Source organism: Tamandua tetradactyla, chromosome 2 (genome assembly GCF_023851605.1).
Source record: "Tamandua tetradactyla isolate mTamTet1 chromosome 2, mTamTet1.pri, whole genome shotgun sequence".
Taxonomy (NCBI): Eukaryota; Metazoa; Chordata; class Mammalia; order Pilosa; family Myrmecophagidae; genus Tamandua; species Tamandua tetradactyla.
This window is the reverse complement of record NC_135328.1, coordinates 92954240-92972533: the sequence shown is the minus strand read 5'-3', so window position 1 is coordinate 92972533 and position 18294 is coordinate 92954240. Positions and strand designations below refer to the sequence as shown.

Sequence of the window (18294 nt, the reverse complement as noted above, 5' to 3'; positions counted from 1 at the left end):
TAAAATGAACACAGAACATATAAAAAACTTAGGGGATGCAGTTATAGCAGTGCCTACAGGGAAGTTTTAGTAATAAACACCTATGTAAAAGGGAAGAAAGATATCAAATAAATAACTTTCCACCTTAATGAAGTAGAAAAAGAAGAGTAAACTAAACTCAAAGCAAGCAGAAGAAAGGAAATAATAAATATTAAAGTGGAAATAGTGAAATAGAGAATAAGAAAACAGCAGAGAAAAATCAGTGAAACAAAAAAATTCTTAAAAAATTAGCATACCTTTATGAAGACTGATAAAGAAAAAGAGAGAAGTCTCATTATTAAAATCTGGAATGAAAGGGGGAATTATCCTGACCTTATAGAAATAAAAAGGGCTATAATGGAACAACTGTATGTCAGCAAATTGGATAAAAAAGATAAAGTAGATTTCTAGGAACACACAAAGTATGGGAACTGTCTCAAGAAGAAATAGAAAGTCTGGATAGACCTACACCAAGTAAAGAAATTGAGTTACTAATGAAAAACTTCCCACAAGGAAAAGCCCACCAGATGGCTTCATTGGTGAATTCTATCAAACTTTAAAGAAGAATTAATACCATTTACTCAAAAGAAAAATAGAAGAGGAGAGGACATCTCCTATTCTGTAAGCCCTGTATTACTATGATATCAAAATCAGATGATATCACAAGGAAAGAAAACTAAAGAACCATATCCTTAATAAATATAGACTAAAAATCCTCACAAAATACTAGGAAACTGAATCTAGCTATATATAAAAAAAGGATTAAATACCATTATTGAGTGGGCTTTATTACAGAATGCAAGATGAGCCTCACATCCAAAAATCAATCGATATAACACAATGATAAATAGAATAAAGGACAAAAATCACAATAAATGCAGAAAAGCATTTGAGAATATTCAGTGCTCTAACATGATAAAAAACGAGCATTCAACAAACTAGGAATAAAAAAGAACTTTCCTCAACCTGATACAAGGCGTTTTTCAAAAATCCAGTTAACAACATACTTAATAGTGAAAGGCTGAATGCTTTCCTTTTAAACCAGGAACAAGACAAGGGTATTTGTTCTCAACACTCCTTTTTTTTTTTTTAAAGGAAAATTCCTGTTTATTGGTTAAGATGAAGGCTCAATTTTGCCACGTGCCCCAGAATTTCTTCTGATTTTCTTAAACTCTATATAGGCTATTGTCACCATCACTGATACGTACTTGGGCCTAAATTACCAGCTCATTTTTGTAGTTTTTTTCACTTATTAGAAAGGACTTTTAATTTAACCTAATTATGATATGAAACTATTTTGACTTTTCTTTCTTTTTTGTGAAAAATAACATATATACAAAAAAAACCCAATAAATTTCAAAGCACAGCACCACATTTAGTTGTCAAACATATTTCAGACTTTGACATGGGTTACAATTCCACAATTTTAGGTTTTTACTTCTAGCTGCTCTAAGATACTGGAGACTAAAAGAGATATCAATTTAATGATTCAGCAATCATATTCATTTGCTAAATCCTTTCTTCTCTGTTTAACTCCACCATCACTTCGACTTTTCTATCCCTTTCTTTAGAATGGGCTATGGCCCATTCTATTTTCATGTTGGAAGGGGCTGTCAATAACATGGGGTAGGGAGATGGAACTATCTGATATTATAGAGAGGCTGGGTCCTCTAGGTTTCAGGACTTACCTGGTCCAGGGACCCGTCTGGAGGTTGTTGGTTTCTAGAAAGATACTCTAGTGCATGGAATCCTTGTGGAATCTTAGATATTTCCCTAGGTGTTCTTTAGGATTGGCTGGTATGGTCCTGGTTGGGGTTTGGTAGGTTACGATAGTTAGCAAAGTCTAACTGAAGCGTGCATAAGACCAACCTCCAGAGTAGCCTCTCAACTCTATTTGAACTCTCTCAGCCATTGATACTTTGTTACACTTCTTTTTCCCCTTTTGGTCAGGATGGAAATTTTGATCCCACAGAGCTAGGGCCCAATTCATCCCTGGGAGTCATCTTCCACATCACCAAGGAGACTTTCACCCCTGGAGGTCATGTCCCACGTAAGGGGAAGGCAATGATTTCACTTGCAGAGTTGGGCTTAGAGAGAGTGAGACCACATCTGAGCAACAACAAAGGTCCTCCAGAAGTAATTCTTAGGCATGTCTGTAGGTAGGCTAAGCCTCTCCACTACCTACATAAGCTTCACAAGCGCAAGCCTCAGGATTGAGGGCAGAGCCTATTTAATTTGGGTGTCCCTAAAGTTTGACACAGTTTCAGGGGATTCCCTGATGGTAAGGTTTAAGACTTCCATTTTCTTTCTCCCATCCCTCAAGGGACTTTGCCAATACTTTTTGATTATCTGCTTAATATAGGATGTATCCAGGCATTACATTAGGCTATACAGAATTAAAGGACCTCTCAGATTCTGGGTTCCCTGTGTTTCAGTTGTTCAAATGAGCTATACGGATAAGTAGAATTAGATTATGTTCTACAGAAAATTTCGATTCTAGACCAAATAAACCTTTTTTTTTTTTATCTCAAAGAGTATGTGTGGTTCTAAAATATAGACATTGTCTTCCTTACCCTTGTGTTCTGAATTACTTTACCCCCAACCTGATCAGCTTTAGTTTTTTTAGAACTTTTTTTTAATTGTACAATGTAACATATATACAAAGCAAAGAAAGAAAAAAGCAATAGTTTTCAAAGCACTCTTCAACAAGTAGTTACAGGACAAATCCCAGAGTTTGTCATGGGCTACCATACCATCATCTCAGATTTTTCATTCTAGCTGATCCAGAACATTGGAGGCTAGAAGGAATATATATATTTTTGTCATCACTGTTTTTTCTTTTTTGTGAAAAATGACATATATACAAAACAATAAATTTCAAACCACAGTACAACAATTAGTTGCAAAACAGATTTCAAAGTTTTGTATGGGTTGCAGTTCCACCATTTTAGGCTTTTACTCATAGCTGCTCTAAGATACTGGAAGCTAAAAGAAATATCAATGTACTGATTCAGCAATCATACACATTTGTTAGACACTACCTTCTCTGTATAACCTCCACCATCACCTTTGTTCTTTGTCCCACTCTTTAGTGGTGCATGGGCTGTGCCCATTCTACTTTTTTCATGTTGGAACGGCCTGTCAATAATATGGGGTTGGAAAATGGAACGAGTTGATATTCAGGAGAGGCTAGTCCCTCTGCATTTCAGGACTTCTCTGGTCCAGGGACCCATCTGGAGGTTGAAGGTTTCTGGAAAGAAACTCTAGTGCGTGGAACCTTTCTGGAATCTTATGTATTGCTCTAAGTGTTCTTTAGGATTCACTGGAATGGTTTTGGTTGAGGTTTAACAAGTTATGATAGGTAGCAATGTCGAACTGAAATAAAAACATCCAAAGTAGTCTCTCAACTGTATTTGAACTTTCTCAGCCACTGATACCTTATTTGTTACCTTTCTTTTTCCCATTATGGTCAAGATGGCATTGTTATCCCCACAGTGCCAGGGCCAGACTCATCCCTGGGATTCATCTCCCATGCCGCCAGTCACCACTTCTTTTTATCATTATATGCTAGGCTCTAGGAGGGAAATTAGCAGGGAAAAGGAATAAAAGGCATCAAGACTCGAAAATAAGAAACAAAATTATCTGTATTTGCAAAAAAATACAGTTTTTTCTATCTTGTACATAGAAAACTGTAAGAAATTAATGAAAACTAACATTATTAATAGAGCTCAATAGAGTTGGAGGATACATGATCAATATACAAAATTCAGTTGTATTTCTGTACCCTAGCAATGAAGAATCCAAAAGTGAAATTAAGAAAGCAGTTACATTTATAAAATGTAAAACATCAAAAAGAATAAATTACTTAAGGAATAAATTTAAGAAAAGTGAAGAATTCGAGCATTGAAAAGTACAAATATCTCTTGCAAAATTTTGTTAACACTAAATAAATGGAAAGATATTTTGTTGTGATGAATAGGAATGCTTAATATTGTTAACAGGAGAATACTTACAAAATTGAACTATAAAGTAGAACGCCTTTTGTAATTTCAGCTGCATTTATTGCAGAAGTTTTCATTCAATCGTAAAATTTTTATAAAAATCTAAGAGATAGAGAGTAGTCAAAAGAGTCTTGGAAAAAAAAAAAAGAACAAAGTAGGAAGACTGTCCAGTTTTCAAAACCTACTGCAAGTCTACAGTCATCAAGACACTGATACTGGCTTAAAGATCTATCTATCAATCCTGGAATAGGATTAAGATTCTAGAAATTGTCTCTCACATTTATTGTCAATAGATTTTGATAAGGAGGGCAAAACAATTCAATGGAGAAAAGTCTTTTCAACAAATGGTGCTAGGACAACTGTATATCTATATTCAAAGAAATTAGACTGGACCCCACTACCTTTTACTATAAACAAAAAATAAAATGGATCATAAACCTAAATGTGAGAGCTAAAGCCATAAAACTCCTAAAAGAAAACATAATAATATATCTTTGTCACCTTGAGTTAGGCATTAGTCAACAATGACTTGAAAAGCTGCTCAGTATCAGTAGTCATCAGGGAAATGAAAGTCAGAACCACATTTATCATTTCACACTTCTAAAATGGCTAAAATGAAAAATAAAATGCAGACAATAACAGGGGTTGATAAAGATGTGCACTATTTGAAAAGCTTATTCACTGCTGTTGAGAATGTTAAATGGTGCAGCCTCTTTGGAAAACAGTTTGGCTTTCCTTATTTTTTATTTATTTATTTTTTTCGCATGGGCAGGCACTGGGAATCAAACCCGGGTCTCTGGCATGGCAGGTGAGAATTCTGCCACTGTGCCACCATCACACCACCCTTCCTTAAAATTTTAATCATAGAGTTATCATATGACCCAAGATTTCTTTTCATATATATATGCAAAAAGAAGTAAAAACATACATCCACAAAAAAACCTTGTACATGACTTATGATAGGATTATCTACTATGTCATAAAGTGGGAACAACCTACATATCCATTAATTGAACATTGGATAAACAAAATGTAATATGTCCCCACCATAAAATATTATTCAGCCATTAAAAACGAATAAAGTATTGATACATGCTACAACACAGATGAACCTTAAAACATTATGCTAGGTGAAAGAAGCCAGACACAAAAAGCCACATATTGTATAATTCCATTTATATGAAATGTCCAGAATATACAAATTTATAGAGACAGATTAGTAATTGTATGGAGCAGGGAAGTGGATAGGGGGATTTGGACGTGACTGCTATTTAGCACCGAGTTTCTTTTTTCGGGGGGGGGGGGTAGGTAAAAATGTTGTAAAATTAAGATCGTGGATAGTGAGCTGGGAGGATGGTGGAATGGGATAGATCGAGTTCAACCCTGCTCCAAGGAACAGCTAGAGAAGGAATGGGAGGGCAACTGAGACAGTGATTCCAGGGTGTAAGTGACCTGGGAGAATCTTCTGCACCACATAGGGCAGCCCTGGTTGCAAAAGCTGAGAAATAGAGAAGCAGAGAACAGGAGACCATTTGGCTAGTGCACCCAGCCTAACGCAGTAGCCCAGAACTCTCAGGAGTACATGGATGGGGAGACAGGGACTAGGAAGTAAGCCAGGCTGTACTTCTTGACCACACTACCCTCACCAGCACAGCCCCGCAACCCGCGACTTATCCCATACCCTACACCCCTGAACCCCGTCACCCACCCCCACTCCCTGCACTCCAAGCACCCCCACCCCGCCAACCCCTTGCATGCATACTTGCCCTCCACCCTCACCCCAAAGGCAGTCCAACCCACCTATCCTGGGTAAGTGCAGTCTCACCCTGCCCCTCCCAAGCCCACCTCACCCTCCCTGCTCTCTGCAGGATGCTGGCATTTACCTCCATACCTAGGCTATACCCGCCCCAGCCCATACAGTTGTGCACTACCCACCCCCAGCCCCCTCCGAGCTCTGCACATGGGTATATCAGTTTATGGCACTCCCAGATCTGCACATGTGCATAGATCCCACTCATGCTCTCCAGCTCTGGGAAAGTGCTGACCTGCACAGTAAGGCTACATCCACCCCCAGCCCATGCAGACATAATGCTGACCAACTGCCCTAGCTCTGTGCATGCACACAAAGGGCCCCATGCCCTAGATTGACGCATACCATGGCCCTGCCCCCAAGACCCGTGCACTTGCACAGCTACATCCTTCTCTGCTGCTGGGTGCCCACGCTCACAGGCACCAGCATAGATCCCCAGCCTGCCGTTATTCCTATGCTGCAATGCATCATCACACTGTTGTGCCCAGCCCCGTGCCCTGCATCCAGCTCCACATCCATCCCACAAACACAAGGCTTTAGACTACTGAAGGAAATCAGCTTCCAAAGTAAATCAATCAAGATATTTACATGCCACAAAAGCAATAGAAGATCACTAAGCATATCACAATGCAGACAGATATAGCTCAGTCTAGTGACCAAATTAAAACACCAGAGGAGACACAGACATTGGAACAACTAATCAAACGTGTTACTATAACTCTACTAAATAAAACAAATGGGATGCTTAATGACATAAAAGAGATCAAGAAGACATTAGAAGAGCATAAAGAGGCATTTGAAAGAATAAATAGAAAAATAGCAGATATCACAGAAATTAAAGATGTTGTAAACCAAATGAAAAACATACTAGAGACACACAACGGCAGATTTGAAGACACAGAGGAAAGAACAAGTGAACTAAGGGACAGGACAAGTGGTTTTGAACACTCAAAATAGCAAATGGCAAAAAAGATGGAAAAATTTGAATTGAATCTCAGGGAAATGATAGACAAAACAAAGTGCACAAATATAAGAATCATTGGTGTCCCAGAAGAAGAAGAGACGAGTACAGGGCTAGGAAAAGTAGTTAAGGATATAATGGGTGAAAACTTCCCAACCCTTATAAAGGATATAAATATACAAGTCAAAGAAACCCAGCGAACTCCAAACAAAATAAATCCAAATAGGCCTTCCCTGAGACATGTACTAATCAGTCTGTCAAATGTTGAAGAGAAGCAGAAAATCTTGAAAGCAGCGAGAGAAAAACAATCTACGACATGCAAGGGAAACCAAATAAGACTGAGTTCAGACTACTCAATTAGTGCCATGGAGGCAAAAAGGCAGTGGTATGATATATTCAAGATCCTAAAAGAGAAAGACTTCCAGCAAAGAATTCTGTATCCAGCCAAACTGATCTTCAAAACTAAGGAAGAAATTAAAGTTTTCACAGACAAAGAAGCCCTGAAAGAATTTGGCAACAACACACTGGCCCTATAAAAAATAGTAAAAGCAGTTCTGCCAGCTGAAAAAAAAAGACAGGCAAGGGAGGTCTGAGGAGGGCACAGAATTGAAGAGTACCACTAAGGATAATTTAAAGAACACAGAGAGAAAGAGGGAAAAGAATATATAGATCTGACAAATAAAATAAAAAATATAAGATGGTGGCTTCTAGAAACACATTTTCAGTAATAAGTTTGAATGTTAATGGACTAAACTTAACAATTAAAAGATACAAATTGGCAGAATGGATTAAGAAACATAATCCAGCTATATGCTGCTTACAAGAGACTCATCTTAGACACAAGGATGCAGATATGTTGTAAGTGAAAGGATGTAATAAGATTTTCCACGTAAGTTGTACCCAAAAGAAAGCTGGAGTAGCTATACTAATATCAGACAAAAGAGACTTTAAATGTAAAGACATCATAAGAGACAAAGAAGGACACTATATGTTAATTAAAGTGTCAATTCATCAAAGAGAACTAACACTCATAAATGTTTATGCGTCTAATTAAGGAGCCCCAAAGTACGAGACAGACATTGGCAAAACTGAAGGAAACGATAGATGTTTCAGCAATAATAGTAGGAGACTTCAATACAACACTGTCCTCTGTAGATAGAATAGCCAGACAAAAGATCTACAAGGAAATGGAGAAGTTAAATAACTTAATAAATGAACTAGACCTAACAGACATATGTAGGTCATTGTACCCCAAAACCCCAGAATATACATTCTTCTCTAGTGCACATGGAACATTCTCCAGGAGAGATCATATGCTGTGACACAAACATGTCTTTATAAATTTAAAAACATTGAAGTTATTCTAAGCACATTCTCTGATCACAATGGGATGAAGCTGTATTTCAATAACCACCAAAGAACAAGAACTTTCACAAATATATGGAGATTTAATAACACACTTTTCAACAACCAGTGGGTCGAAGAAGAAATTGCTAGAGAAATCAGTAGCTATCTGGAGATGAATGAAAATGAGAATACAACGTATCAGAACTTATGGGATGCTCCAAAGGCTGTGCTGAGAGGGAAATTTATTGCCCTAAATTCCTTTATTAAGTTATAAGAATGAGCAAAAATCGAGGATTTAACTGCTCACCTGGAGGAACTTGAGAAAGAACAGCAAATTAACCGCAAAGCAAATAGAAGAATAGAAATAACAAAGGTTAAAGCAGAGTTAAATGAATGGGAGAATAAAAGAACAACAGAAGAATCAATAAAACCAAAAGTTGGTTCTTTGAGAAAATCAATAAAATTGACGGGCCACTAGCAAGAATGACAAAGAAAAAAACAGAGGATGCAAATAAACAAAATCAGAAATGAGAAGAATGCATTACCACAGATGCTGAAGAAATAAATCATGAAATATATGAACAACTAACTATATACCAACAAACTAGACAACTTAGATGAAATGAACAAATTCCTGGAACCACACAAACAAGCTACACTGACTCAGGAAGAAATAGAAGATCTCAACAAACCAATCACAAGTAAAGAGATTCAATCAGTCATCAAAAATCTTCCTACAAAGAAAAGCCCAGGGCCAGATGGCTTCACAGGGGTATTTTATCAAACATTCCAAAAAGAACTAATACCAATCCTGCTCAAACTTTTCCAAAAAATTGAAGAAAAAGGAACATTACTAACTCATTTCATGAAGCTAATATTTTAATACCCAGACTGGGTAAAGATACTGTAAGAAAGGAAAACTACAGGCCAATCTCCCTAATGAACCTAGATGCAAAAATTTTCAACAAAAATACTTGCAAATTGAATCCAACAACACATTAAAAGAATTATACACCACAACCAAGTGGGGTTTATGCCAGGAATGCAAGGAAGGTTCAACACAAGAAAATCAATTAATGTAATACAGCACGTTAACAAACTGAAAGGGAAAAATCACACAATCAGCTCAATTGATGCTGAAAAAGCATTTGACAACATTCAACATCCTTTTCTGATAAAAACACTCCAAAAGATAGGAATCAAAGGTAATGTCCTCAATATGATAAAGGGCATATACGAAAAACCGATAGTCAGAATTGTACCTAATGGAGAGAGACTGAAATCTTTCCTCCTGAGATCAAGAACGAGACAAAGATGCCCACCATCACCACTATTCAACATTGTGCTAGATGTTCTAACTAGAGAAATCAGACAGAACAAAGAAATAAAAGGCAACCAAATTGGAAAGGAAGAAGTAAAACTATCATTATTTGTAGATGACGTGATAGTATAATTGGAAAATCCTAAGAAATGTACAGCAAAATTATTTGTGCTAAAAAATTCAGCAAGGTGGCGGAATGTTAAATTATTGTGCAAAAATCAGTAATGTTTCTATAAACAAGCAGTGACCTAACTGAGGAGTCAGTTAAGGAAAAAATTCTATTCAAAATGGCAACTAAAAGAATCAAGTACTTAGGAATAAACTTAACTAGGGATGTAAGGGACTTGTATATAGAAAACTATATACCATTGCTAAAAGAAATCAAAGACCTAAGTAGGTGGAAAGACATTCCCTGCTCATGAATAGGAAGGTTAAATATAGGTAAGATACCAGTTCTACCCCAACTGATCTACAGATTCAACACAGTAGGAAGCAAGATTCCAACAATCTACTTTGAAGATTTAGAAAAACTAGTTACCAAATTCATCTGGAAGGGATAGAGACAATGAATAGGTAAAAGCATCCTAAAAAAAGAAGAGCAAAGCAGGAGGATTAACACTTCCTGACTTTAAAACTTATTATAAAGCCACAGTGTTCAGAACAAATGATACTGGCACAAAGATAGAAGTGTTGACCAATGGAATTGAATTGAGAGCAGAAATAGGCCACCAAATCTATGGTCAACTGATTTTTGACAAGACCCCATATCCACTGAACTGGGACAGAATAGTCTTTTCAATGAACGGGCATGGGAGAACTGGATATCGATAGCCAAACAGAATGAAAGAGGACCATTACCCTACACCCTATATAAAAATGATCTCAAAGTGGATCAAACACCTAAAAATAAGAACTAGCACCATAAAGCTTCTAGAAGAAAATGTAGGGAAACATCCTTAAGATCTAGTAATAGGAGGTAGCTTCCTAAACTTTATACCCAAAGCACAAGCATCAAAAGAAAAAATAGATAAATGAGAACTCTTCAACATCAAATGCTCTGCATCTCAGAAGACTCTGTCAAAAAGATGAAGAGGCAGCCAACTCAATGGGACAAAATTTTTGGAAATCACATATTGGACAAAGGTTTGGTATCATGTATACATAAAGAAATCATACAATGCAACAACAATAGAAAAAAACAACCCAATTATAAAATGGGCTATAGATATGACAGGCATTTTTCTGAATAGCAAATACAGATGCCTGAAAAACACATGAAGCGATGCTCATTCTCATTAGCTATATGGGAAATGCAGATCAAGACTACAATGAACTACCACCTCACACCTTAAGAATGGCTGCTATTAAACAAACAGGAAACTATAAATGTTGGAGAGGATTTGAAGAAACTGGGACACATACACTGCTAGTGGGAATGTATAATGATACAGCTGCCATGGAAGACAGTTTGGTAGTTCCTTAGGAACTAATTATCGAGTTGCCCTATGACCCAGCAAAAGCACTACGGGGTATATACCCAGAAGAGCTAAAAGCAGTGACACCAACAGGCATTTGCACACTGATGTTCATAGCAGCATTATTCACAATTACCAAAAGATGGAAACAGATCCAAATGTCCACGAACAGACGAATGGGTTAACAAAATGTGGTATATACATATGATGGAATATTATGCAACAGTAAGACGAAATGACATCCTGAAGCACATGACAAGATGCCTGAGCCTTGAAGACATAATGCTGAGTGAAATAAGCTAGACACAAGGGGATCGATACTGTAACTTTTGTGACTATAGTAAAGGTAAAATTAGAGGCTTATGAGACAGAATATAGGGGACTTAGAGATATATAGAAGCTAGACATGGATGAACGGTTAGCTAATGAAATGTAAGGGAATGGATAGGAGTGAAGACAGTTCTTTAGTTGGTCTATAATTAATATTACCATATTGAAGTAATATTACCATATTAAAGGTTAACAAGACTGAAAGGACTTGTATAGACCTATGTGTCCCTCTGATTATCATTAGAAATATAAATTAGTTCTTGCAAGAACTACTTCAAAGGTATGATTTATGTACAAAGAGTGTTGAAGTCCAGGGTACACAGGGAAAACTGCTATTGCATTCTATGGGTTATGTTTAGCAGGAAAATATCAGCAGTACCGCAGCAACAAAAGAGGTACATAATGGGGAGAGGGACAAGAGTTAAGGGGAGGTTTAGATTTCCTATTTGGCGAGGGTATGTTTATTGGTTATCTTTCTCTTGGGAACAATGAAATGATCTAAAATCGATGGTGTTGATGGAGTGTGGACTTTGGGCATTATATGTGATGCCTAATGAATGCAAGTGGCTGAAGGATGCACTTACTGAGAAATAGATTGGTGAACAATCATGTATACATATGATCAAATATTGTGCTGCTACAAAAAGGAACAAAATCATGATGCATGCAATGATGTGAATGAACCTGGGGTACGTTTGGTGAGGCAAAATAAGCCAGAAGTGAAAGAGCAATTATTGTATGGTCTCCTTTAGAAAATGCTTATAAGAAAACAGGAGCCTAGATTATAAGTTCTTTTAGCAGACAAATTTAGTCCATAGTGGTAATTGTTATTTCTGGATTTTGACAGGCTGTTTTATAGATGTATAACCTTGTATTTAGAGATAAGAATGAAGCCAATCAGGTTGAGATTAAAGTAATTCAGAACACAGCAGTAAGGAAGACATTGTCTGTATTTCAGAACCACACCTACTGTTAGACACCAAAGGAAGAAAGATTTATTTTGTCTGGAACCAAAATTTTATGTAGCACATAATCTAAATGAACCTATCGTGTATAGCTCGTTTGAACAATTGAAGCACAGGGAGCCCAGAACAGGGATAAGGACCTTTAATCCTATATAGCTTCATGTAATATTTGGATACATCCTAGAATATAATAGAAGCAGATAATCAAAAAATATTGGCAAAACCCCTTGAGGGATGGGAGGCAAAATATGGAACTATTAAACTTACCATCAGGGAATCCCCTGTTACTGTGTAAATCTTTAGGGACTCCCAAATCAATAGGCCAAGTCCTTGATCTTGAGACTTACTCTTATAAAGCTTATTTCTAGGTAGTGGAGATACTTAACCTACCTATAAGCATGCCTAAGAGTTGCTTCTGGAGAACCTTCTGCTCAGATGTGGCTTCACTCCCTCTAAGCCCAACTTTGCAAGTGAAATCATTGCCCTCCCCAGTAGGTGAGATATGACATCCAGGGGTGAAAGTCTCCTTGGCAGTATAGGTGATGACTCCCACGGATGAGTCCAGTCCTGGCACCGTGGGATCAACAAATCCATCCTGACCAAAACGGGGAAAATAAGTGTAACTAATAAAGTATCAGTGGCTGAGAGAGTTCAAATAGAGTCAAGAGACTACTCTGGAGGTCACTTATACGTAAGCTTCAGTTAGACATTGCTACCTATCATAATTTGCCAACCCCCAACCAAAACAATTCCAGCCAATCCTAAAGAACACCTAGGAAAGTATATAAGATTCTACAAAGGTTCCATGCACTAGGGTAACTTTCCAGAAACTTACAACCTCCAGATGGGTCCCTGGACCAGACAAGTCCTGAAACCTATAGGGCCCAGCCTCTCCAGGACATCAGCTCATTCCATCTCCCTACCCTATAGTATTGATAGCCCCTTCCAACTTGAAAAATTTTGACTAGCCATAGCCGAAATACCTCTTAAGAGTGGAACAGAATGATCAAATGTGATGGTGTAGTTTACAGAGAAGGTAGAGTTTAACAAACGAATGTGATTGCTGAATCATTAAATGGATATTTCTTTTAGACTCCTGTGTCTTAGAATGGGTAGAAGTAAAAACTTAAAATTTTGGAAGTGTAACCCATACCAAACTCTGAAATCCGTTCTATAACTAATTTTTGTGAGGTGCTTTGAAATTTATTGCATTTTTGAATATTTTTTATTTTTCACAAAAAAGAAAAAAAGTCAATTGTGATGATAAAAAAAATATTTATTCCTTCTAGCCTCCTATATTCTACAGCAGCTAGAAGGAAAAAAATCTGAGACAATGGTGTGGTAGCCATTGACAAACTCTGAGATGTGTCCTTAACTGCTTATTGAAGAGTATTTTGAAAACTATTGCTTTTTTCTTTCTTTGCTTTGTATATATGTTATATTATGCAATAAAAAAGCTTTAAAAATTAGATTTTTGAGATGTTTTCAACGCTGTGAGTTGTACTTGAATTGTGTAACTTGAATTGTATGTTTTAAATGGGTAAACTTTATGGTATGTAATTTATAACTCAATAGAGCTGTTTTTTTTAAAAAATGTAGGATATTTTTTTGTCTCTTGAAGGACAAGGTTTCCTCTTTCATTGCTCCCAAGGAAGAAGCATTTGTTTGTTTTCATTCCAAATCAACAATTTCAAGTTCCTCTTGAAATAAAAATTTTAGTTTTCATTTATTTTATTTCATTTTTTATTTTGTTAATATTTTATTTCTATAATTCTCTATATCCTTTTATTACTTCTACATTCTGTGAACAGAAGAAAACAACATACTGATTTTAGACTCACGTAGGCTCTCAGTTTTCTGCCTATCTTAATATCATAGTTTTATACAGATTTCCTTCTCTCCCAACTCTATTTTTTTTTTTTGCTTGCTTTATGGTGGGGGTCACATTTCATTCTTTTTCTATGTGGCTATCTCATTATTGCAGCACAATTTGTTAAACGTTTTTTGACTGTGTGCAAGGAAGTGCATAGATCAGGAATCGAACCTGGGACTCCGGCATGGTAGGCAAGAATTTTACTGCTAGACTACCCTTGTACCCCCTCCAAAGCTCATTTTTAACTCTGTTAGCTGTTGTCTGATTATGGGATAATATCTTTCATTATGCTGTAAATGGTTATGTATGTGTAGTATGTTTATATTTGAGCTGTTTGGAGGCTGACTAAATGATATAATTTTCTTGCAGATTTTACTTTCCTCACTGGTATTGTAATGGCAGCAATAGAACCTACCGGCATGGGCTGTCTCGAGGTGCTGAAGCTCCTCTTCTTGATGACTTTGTCATGTCTTACCTGTTTGCTCAGGTACGATTATACTCTTATTTTTATTTGTATTATATGATAAATATCTTGCTGGGTAGATTATCTCTTAATCAGGAAAAACATCACAAAAGGGAAACCTGTTGTTCTATCTTGCACAGCAGGTGTAGAGTTAGAAAATTGGGTCTTTCATTAATTTTTAATCCCATGATAATATGAAAATAACTATTTTAAAAAGATTCCTTGAATTGGATCTTTTGATTTTCCTCTTAATTTCATTTTAGTACTTTAGACCATTTTCAGGCTTTCATAAAGCATAGAATGAGTTTTGTAACATGATCTATGGCGATGTAAGTAGCTGGGATAAAAGGCGATAAAACATCTTTTAAGAAGAGTTTTTAAAATTTGTTTGCTTTTTAATTCCTGGATAATTTCAGACTTATATATTGGGTAGTGAAATGGAAAGAAAGTAGACAAATACATACAAAATAAACCAGGATAGCTTGTATACCTTTTCATAGGAGGGTAACTGGATATTGATAGTAAATCTGAGACCCATGTTAACAGTTATATGTTTATTAATGCTATGTTTATTAATAGTAAAGAGTTACTTTTGTGTTTGTTTGAACATTTCATAATGCTTTCTCATCTATTATCTTGAGTCACACAGTAATTTAACTATTTTGCTGTTAAATAACATTTTCTTTTATGTGCTGCTGGACTAAAGTATGAGTGGAAACTAAAGTAAGAAAAAGCTGTGCCCTTGGGTGAAGTTATGCTCTTGGTATCTACAAGATGTCAGATTAAGGAGTTCTAAATCTGATTTGTTAATATAACAGGAAATAACTTCACAGATCTTCATGGCTCAAATTTATAAGAAGCCTGCTAGGGCTGATTCATTTTATGAGCAACAAATTGAAAAATGCTTATCTACTGGAATATGAGACTAACCAATTTTTATACCTCTTCCTTTAGTCTCAGTAACCAGTAAAAAAGGGAGAGATTGGGTTCTTGTAAAAGATTATGAATTTCTAATGCTTTTATAACTATATTATTTTCATCTTGTGCTGTGGAGCTGGTTCATTTAACTAGGGTATACTAGTTAAACCCCGTTAATTAAGCAAGTTTTCCAAAACTATTCAGCCCACTACTTTAGGGTAATATTAATACAGTGATATCTCATACTTTTGATCTAGAAAAATAATGGGTGATTTCAGAATATACAATTCTTTTTAGGAGGGATTGTTTTGTCTACAAAGTCAAAATAATATGCATAATCATATTTTACATTGTGTCTAGGCAGTATCACATGCATTTGAACAAAAAAAGTTATTGAAAAGAATCTATCTAGCCATCATTTATTTGTAGCTGTTACTTAAAAAGCATGGCATTTGCTCATTTTCAAAGATATTTTGAAACTTTCCCTGAATTAATTTTATTTTGCCAGTATTTATGCATTTGTTTTGCTTAATACTGAATAATTTCACGGTTTGTTCTTTTTGAGTAATATGGTTTGTTTTCTTTTTTAAAAAATGCTATCTATGTTTTTTAGTAGAAAATAAACAATATTAAATTTATTATGTTAAAATTATTCTTAAAGAGTTCAAGAAAAACTATATTATCAAGAGGTAAGTTATAATGAAAGAAGGGAGGTGCATACATAAAACATAGAAGAAAACTCTGTATTTTCTTATCTAATTTAAAAGTGCCGGAATGCGATATACCAGAACTGGAACAGCTTTTAAAAAGAGGAATTTAATAAGTTGTAAGTTTACCATTCTAAGGCCATGGAAATGTTCAAACTAAGATATTCAAGGGAAGATACCTAGATTCAGGAAAGGGCGATGAATCCAGAACACCTCTTTTAGCTGGAAAGGCAAATGGTGACATCTGCTAGCTTTCTGTCTCAGCTTCTTCAGTGGCTTCCCCAGGAGCATTTTCTTTGATCTCCAAAAGACTCTGGCTGTGTGGGCTCTCCTGGTTCTCTTGGCTGTATTGTTTTTGTTATTTCTGTAGGCTCTGACTCTCTCCAAAATGTTTCTTCTTTTAAAGGACTCCAGTAAACTAATCAAGACCCATCTTGAATGGGTGGAGTCATCTCCATCTAATCAAAAGGTCACATCCACAATTGGGTGTGCCACATCTCTGTGGAAACGATCTAATCAAGTGTCCAACCTATGGTCTTGAATCAGGATTAAAAAAATGGATGCTCCCACAAGATTGAATCAGGACTAAAACATGGCTTTTCTAGGGTACATAATATTTTCAAACTGCAAAAAGTTTGGTTTAATATTAGTATTTCAGCTGATATTGTTTTTCTTGTTTGCCAGAGATGCTAGGGCAAATAATATACAGTGGGTTGGCTTAAACAACAAGCATTTATTGTCTCATGATTTTGAAGACTAGAGGTCCCAAATCAAGGTGTCGGCAAGGCCATCTCTTTCCCAGAGTTGGTAACGTTCTGGTGATGGCAGTCCTCCATCACATGGTGCTGATCTGCTTCATTCTTTCCTTCTGGCTTTTATATCTTCTGGCTTCTTCCAGTTTCTGGTTTCTAATGACTGACTGTGACCTGTTTCCTCTCTTTATAAAACTTCTAGAAATATGGATTAAGACCCACCCTGATTCAATTTAGGTACATTTTAACAAGAATCCTCCAAAGGTCCTATGTACAAATGGTTTCACAACTGCAGGAACGTAGATTAAGATTAAAAAATGTCTTTTGTTGCAGTACATGATTCAATCTACCACAGCCCATCTTCTGTATCCCAAAAAGACATGTTTTTCCACATGCAACATGCATTTACCCCTTTCAGATATCCCAAAAGCATTAGGATATTTTTATTAACTACTCTGGGTACCAAATCTCATCAAAATCTGTTATGGGTATCTTCTATCCTAGGTAAAAATTCCATCTGTGAACCTGAGAAACATTGAAGACAAATTATCTGCTTCCAAAATACAATGGTGAGACAGGCATAGGATAGACATTATCGTTTCAGAAAGCTGAAACTGGAAGGAAAACAGAGTTCACAGATCTCAAACAAGTCCAAAATGCAGCAGGGCAAACCACTTTAGATTCCAATGGGTGAACATAAGTATTCATTCCTCAGGGCCTGCTGGAGAAGCAGCCCCACCCTTTCCAAGTGCTTGGGCAGGGGCTCTGATCTCCCTTGATGGGGCTTAGGCCCCACCCTCTCTGAGCCAGGGGTGACAATCATGCTCTCCCTGTACACTGTCGCAGAAGGTCAGAGTCTTTTAAGCACTGGGGCTGACGTCCATCTCTCTTGGTCCAATATCTCTTAATTCCATTCCTCTGCTTCCATGGTTCTGCCCTGGAATTCATTTTTCCTTTGTTTTATGCCCCCCCCCCAATCTCTTTCAGTCCAGGTTGATGGTGCCTCTGCTCATAAAGATTCCTCAAAAACGTTGTTGGTTTTGCATGCATTTCAAGGAAGGTCCAAGTCATTAGACAAAAGGATCTTCCGCGTATCCTTTCTAGATAATTGTATTTCAATTCTGACTTCCTCTAAGATGGCTGACAGTATCTGGAGTCATATGCCTGATTTCCATAGCAAAAAGGTGGTTCACCGATACTCTTGTGTGGGGTCTCCATTCTCTGGGAGCTCAGGTAGGTCTCTGATAGAGCCACTTCTGGCCTTATAGTCTAAGAACATACTGTGGTAGTTAGGTTCAGGTGTCGCCTTGGCCAGGTAAAGATGCCTAGTTCTACTGCTGTGGACATAAGCAT

General features: G+C 36.6%; 1 protein-coding gene across 4 annotated transcripts in view; it reads left to right on the top strand.

Moving 5' to 3' along the window:
* JAK2 (Janus kinase 2) overlaps nucleotides 1-18294 on the top strand; it is a 221479-nt gene that overhangs the window by 94177 nt on the left and 109008 nt on the right. For all 4 annotated transcript variants that reach the window (XM_077148267.1, XM_077148265.1, XM_077148266.1 and 1 more), the window contains one exon: nucleotides 14471-14588. In XM_077148267.1, coding sequence (XP_077004382.1) covers nucleotides 14471-14588 — 118 coding nt within the window. The remainder of the gene's footprint in view (nucleotides 1-14470; nucleotides 14589-18294) is intronic.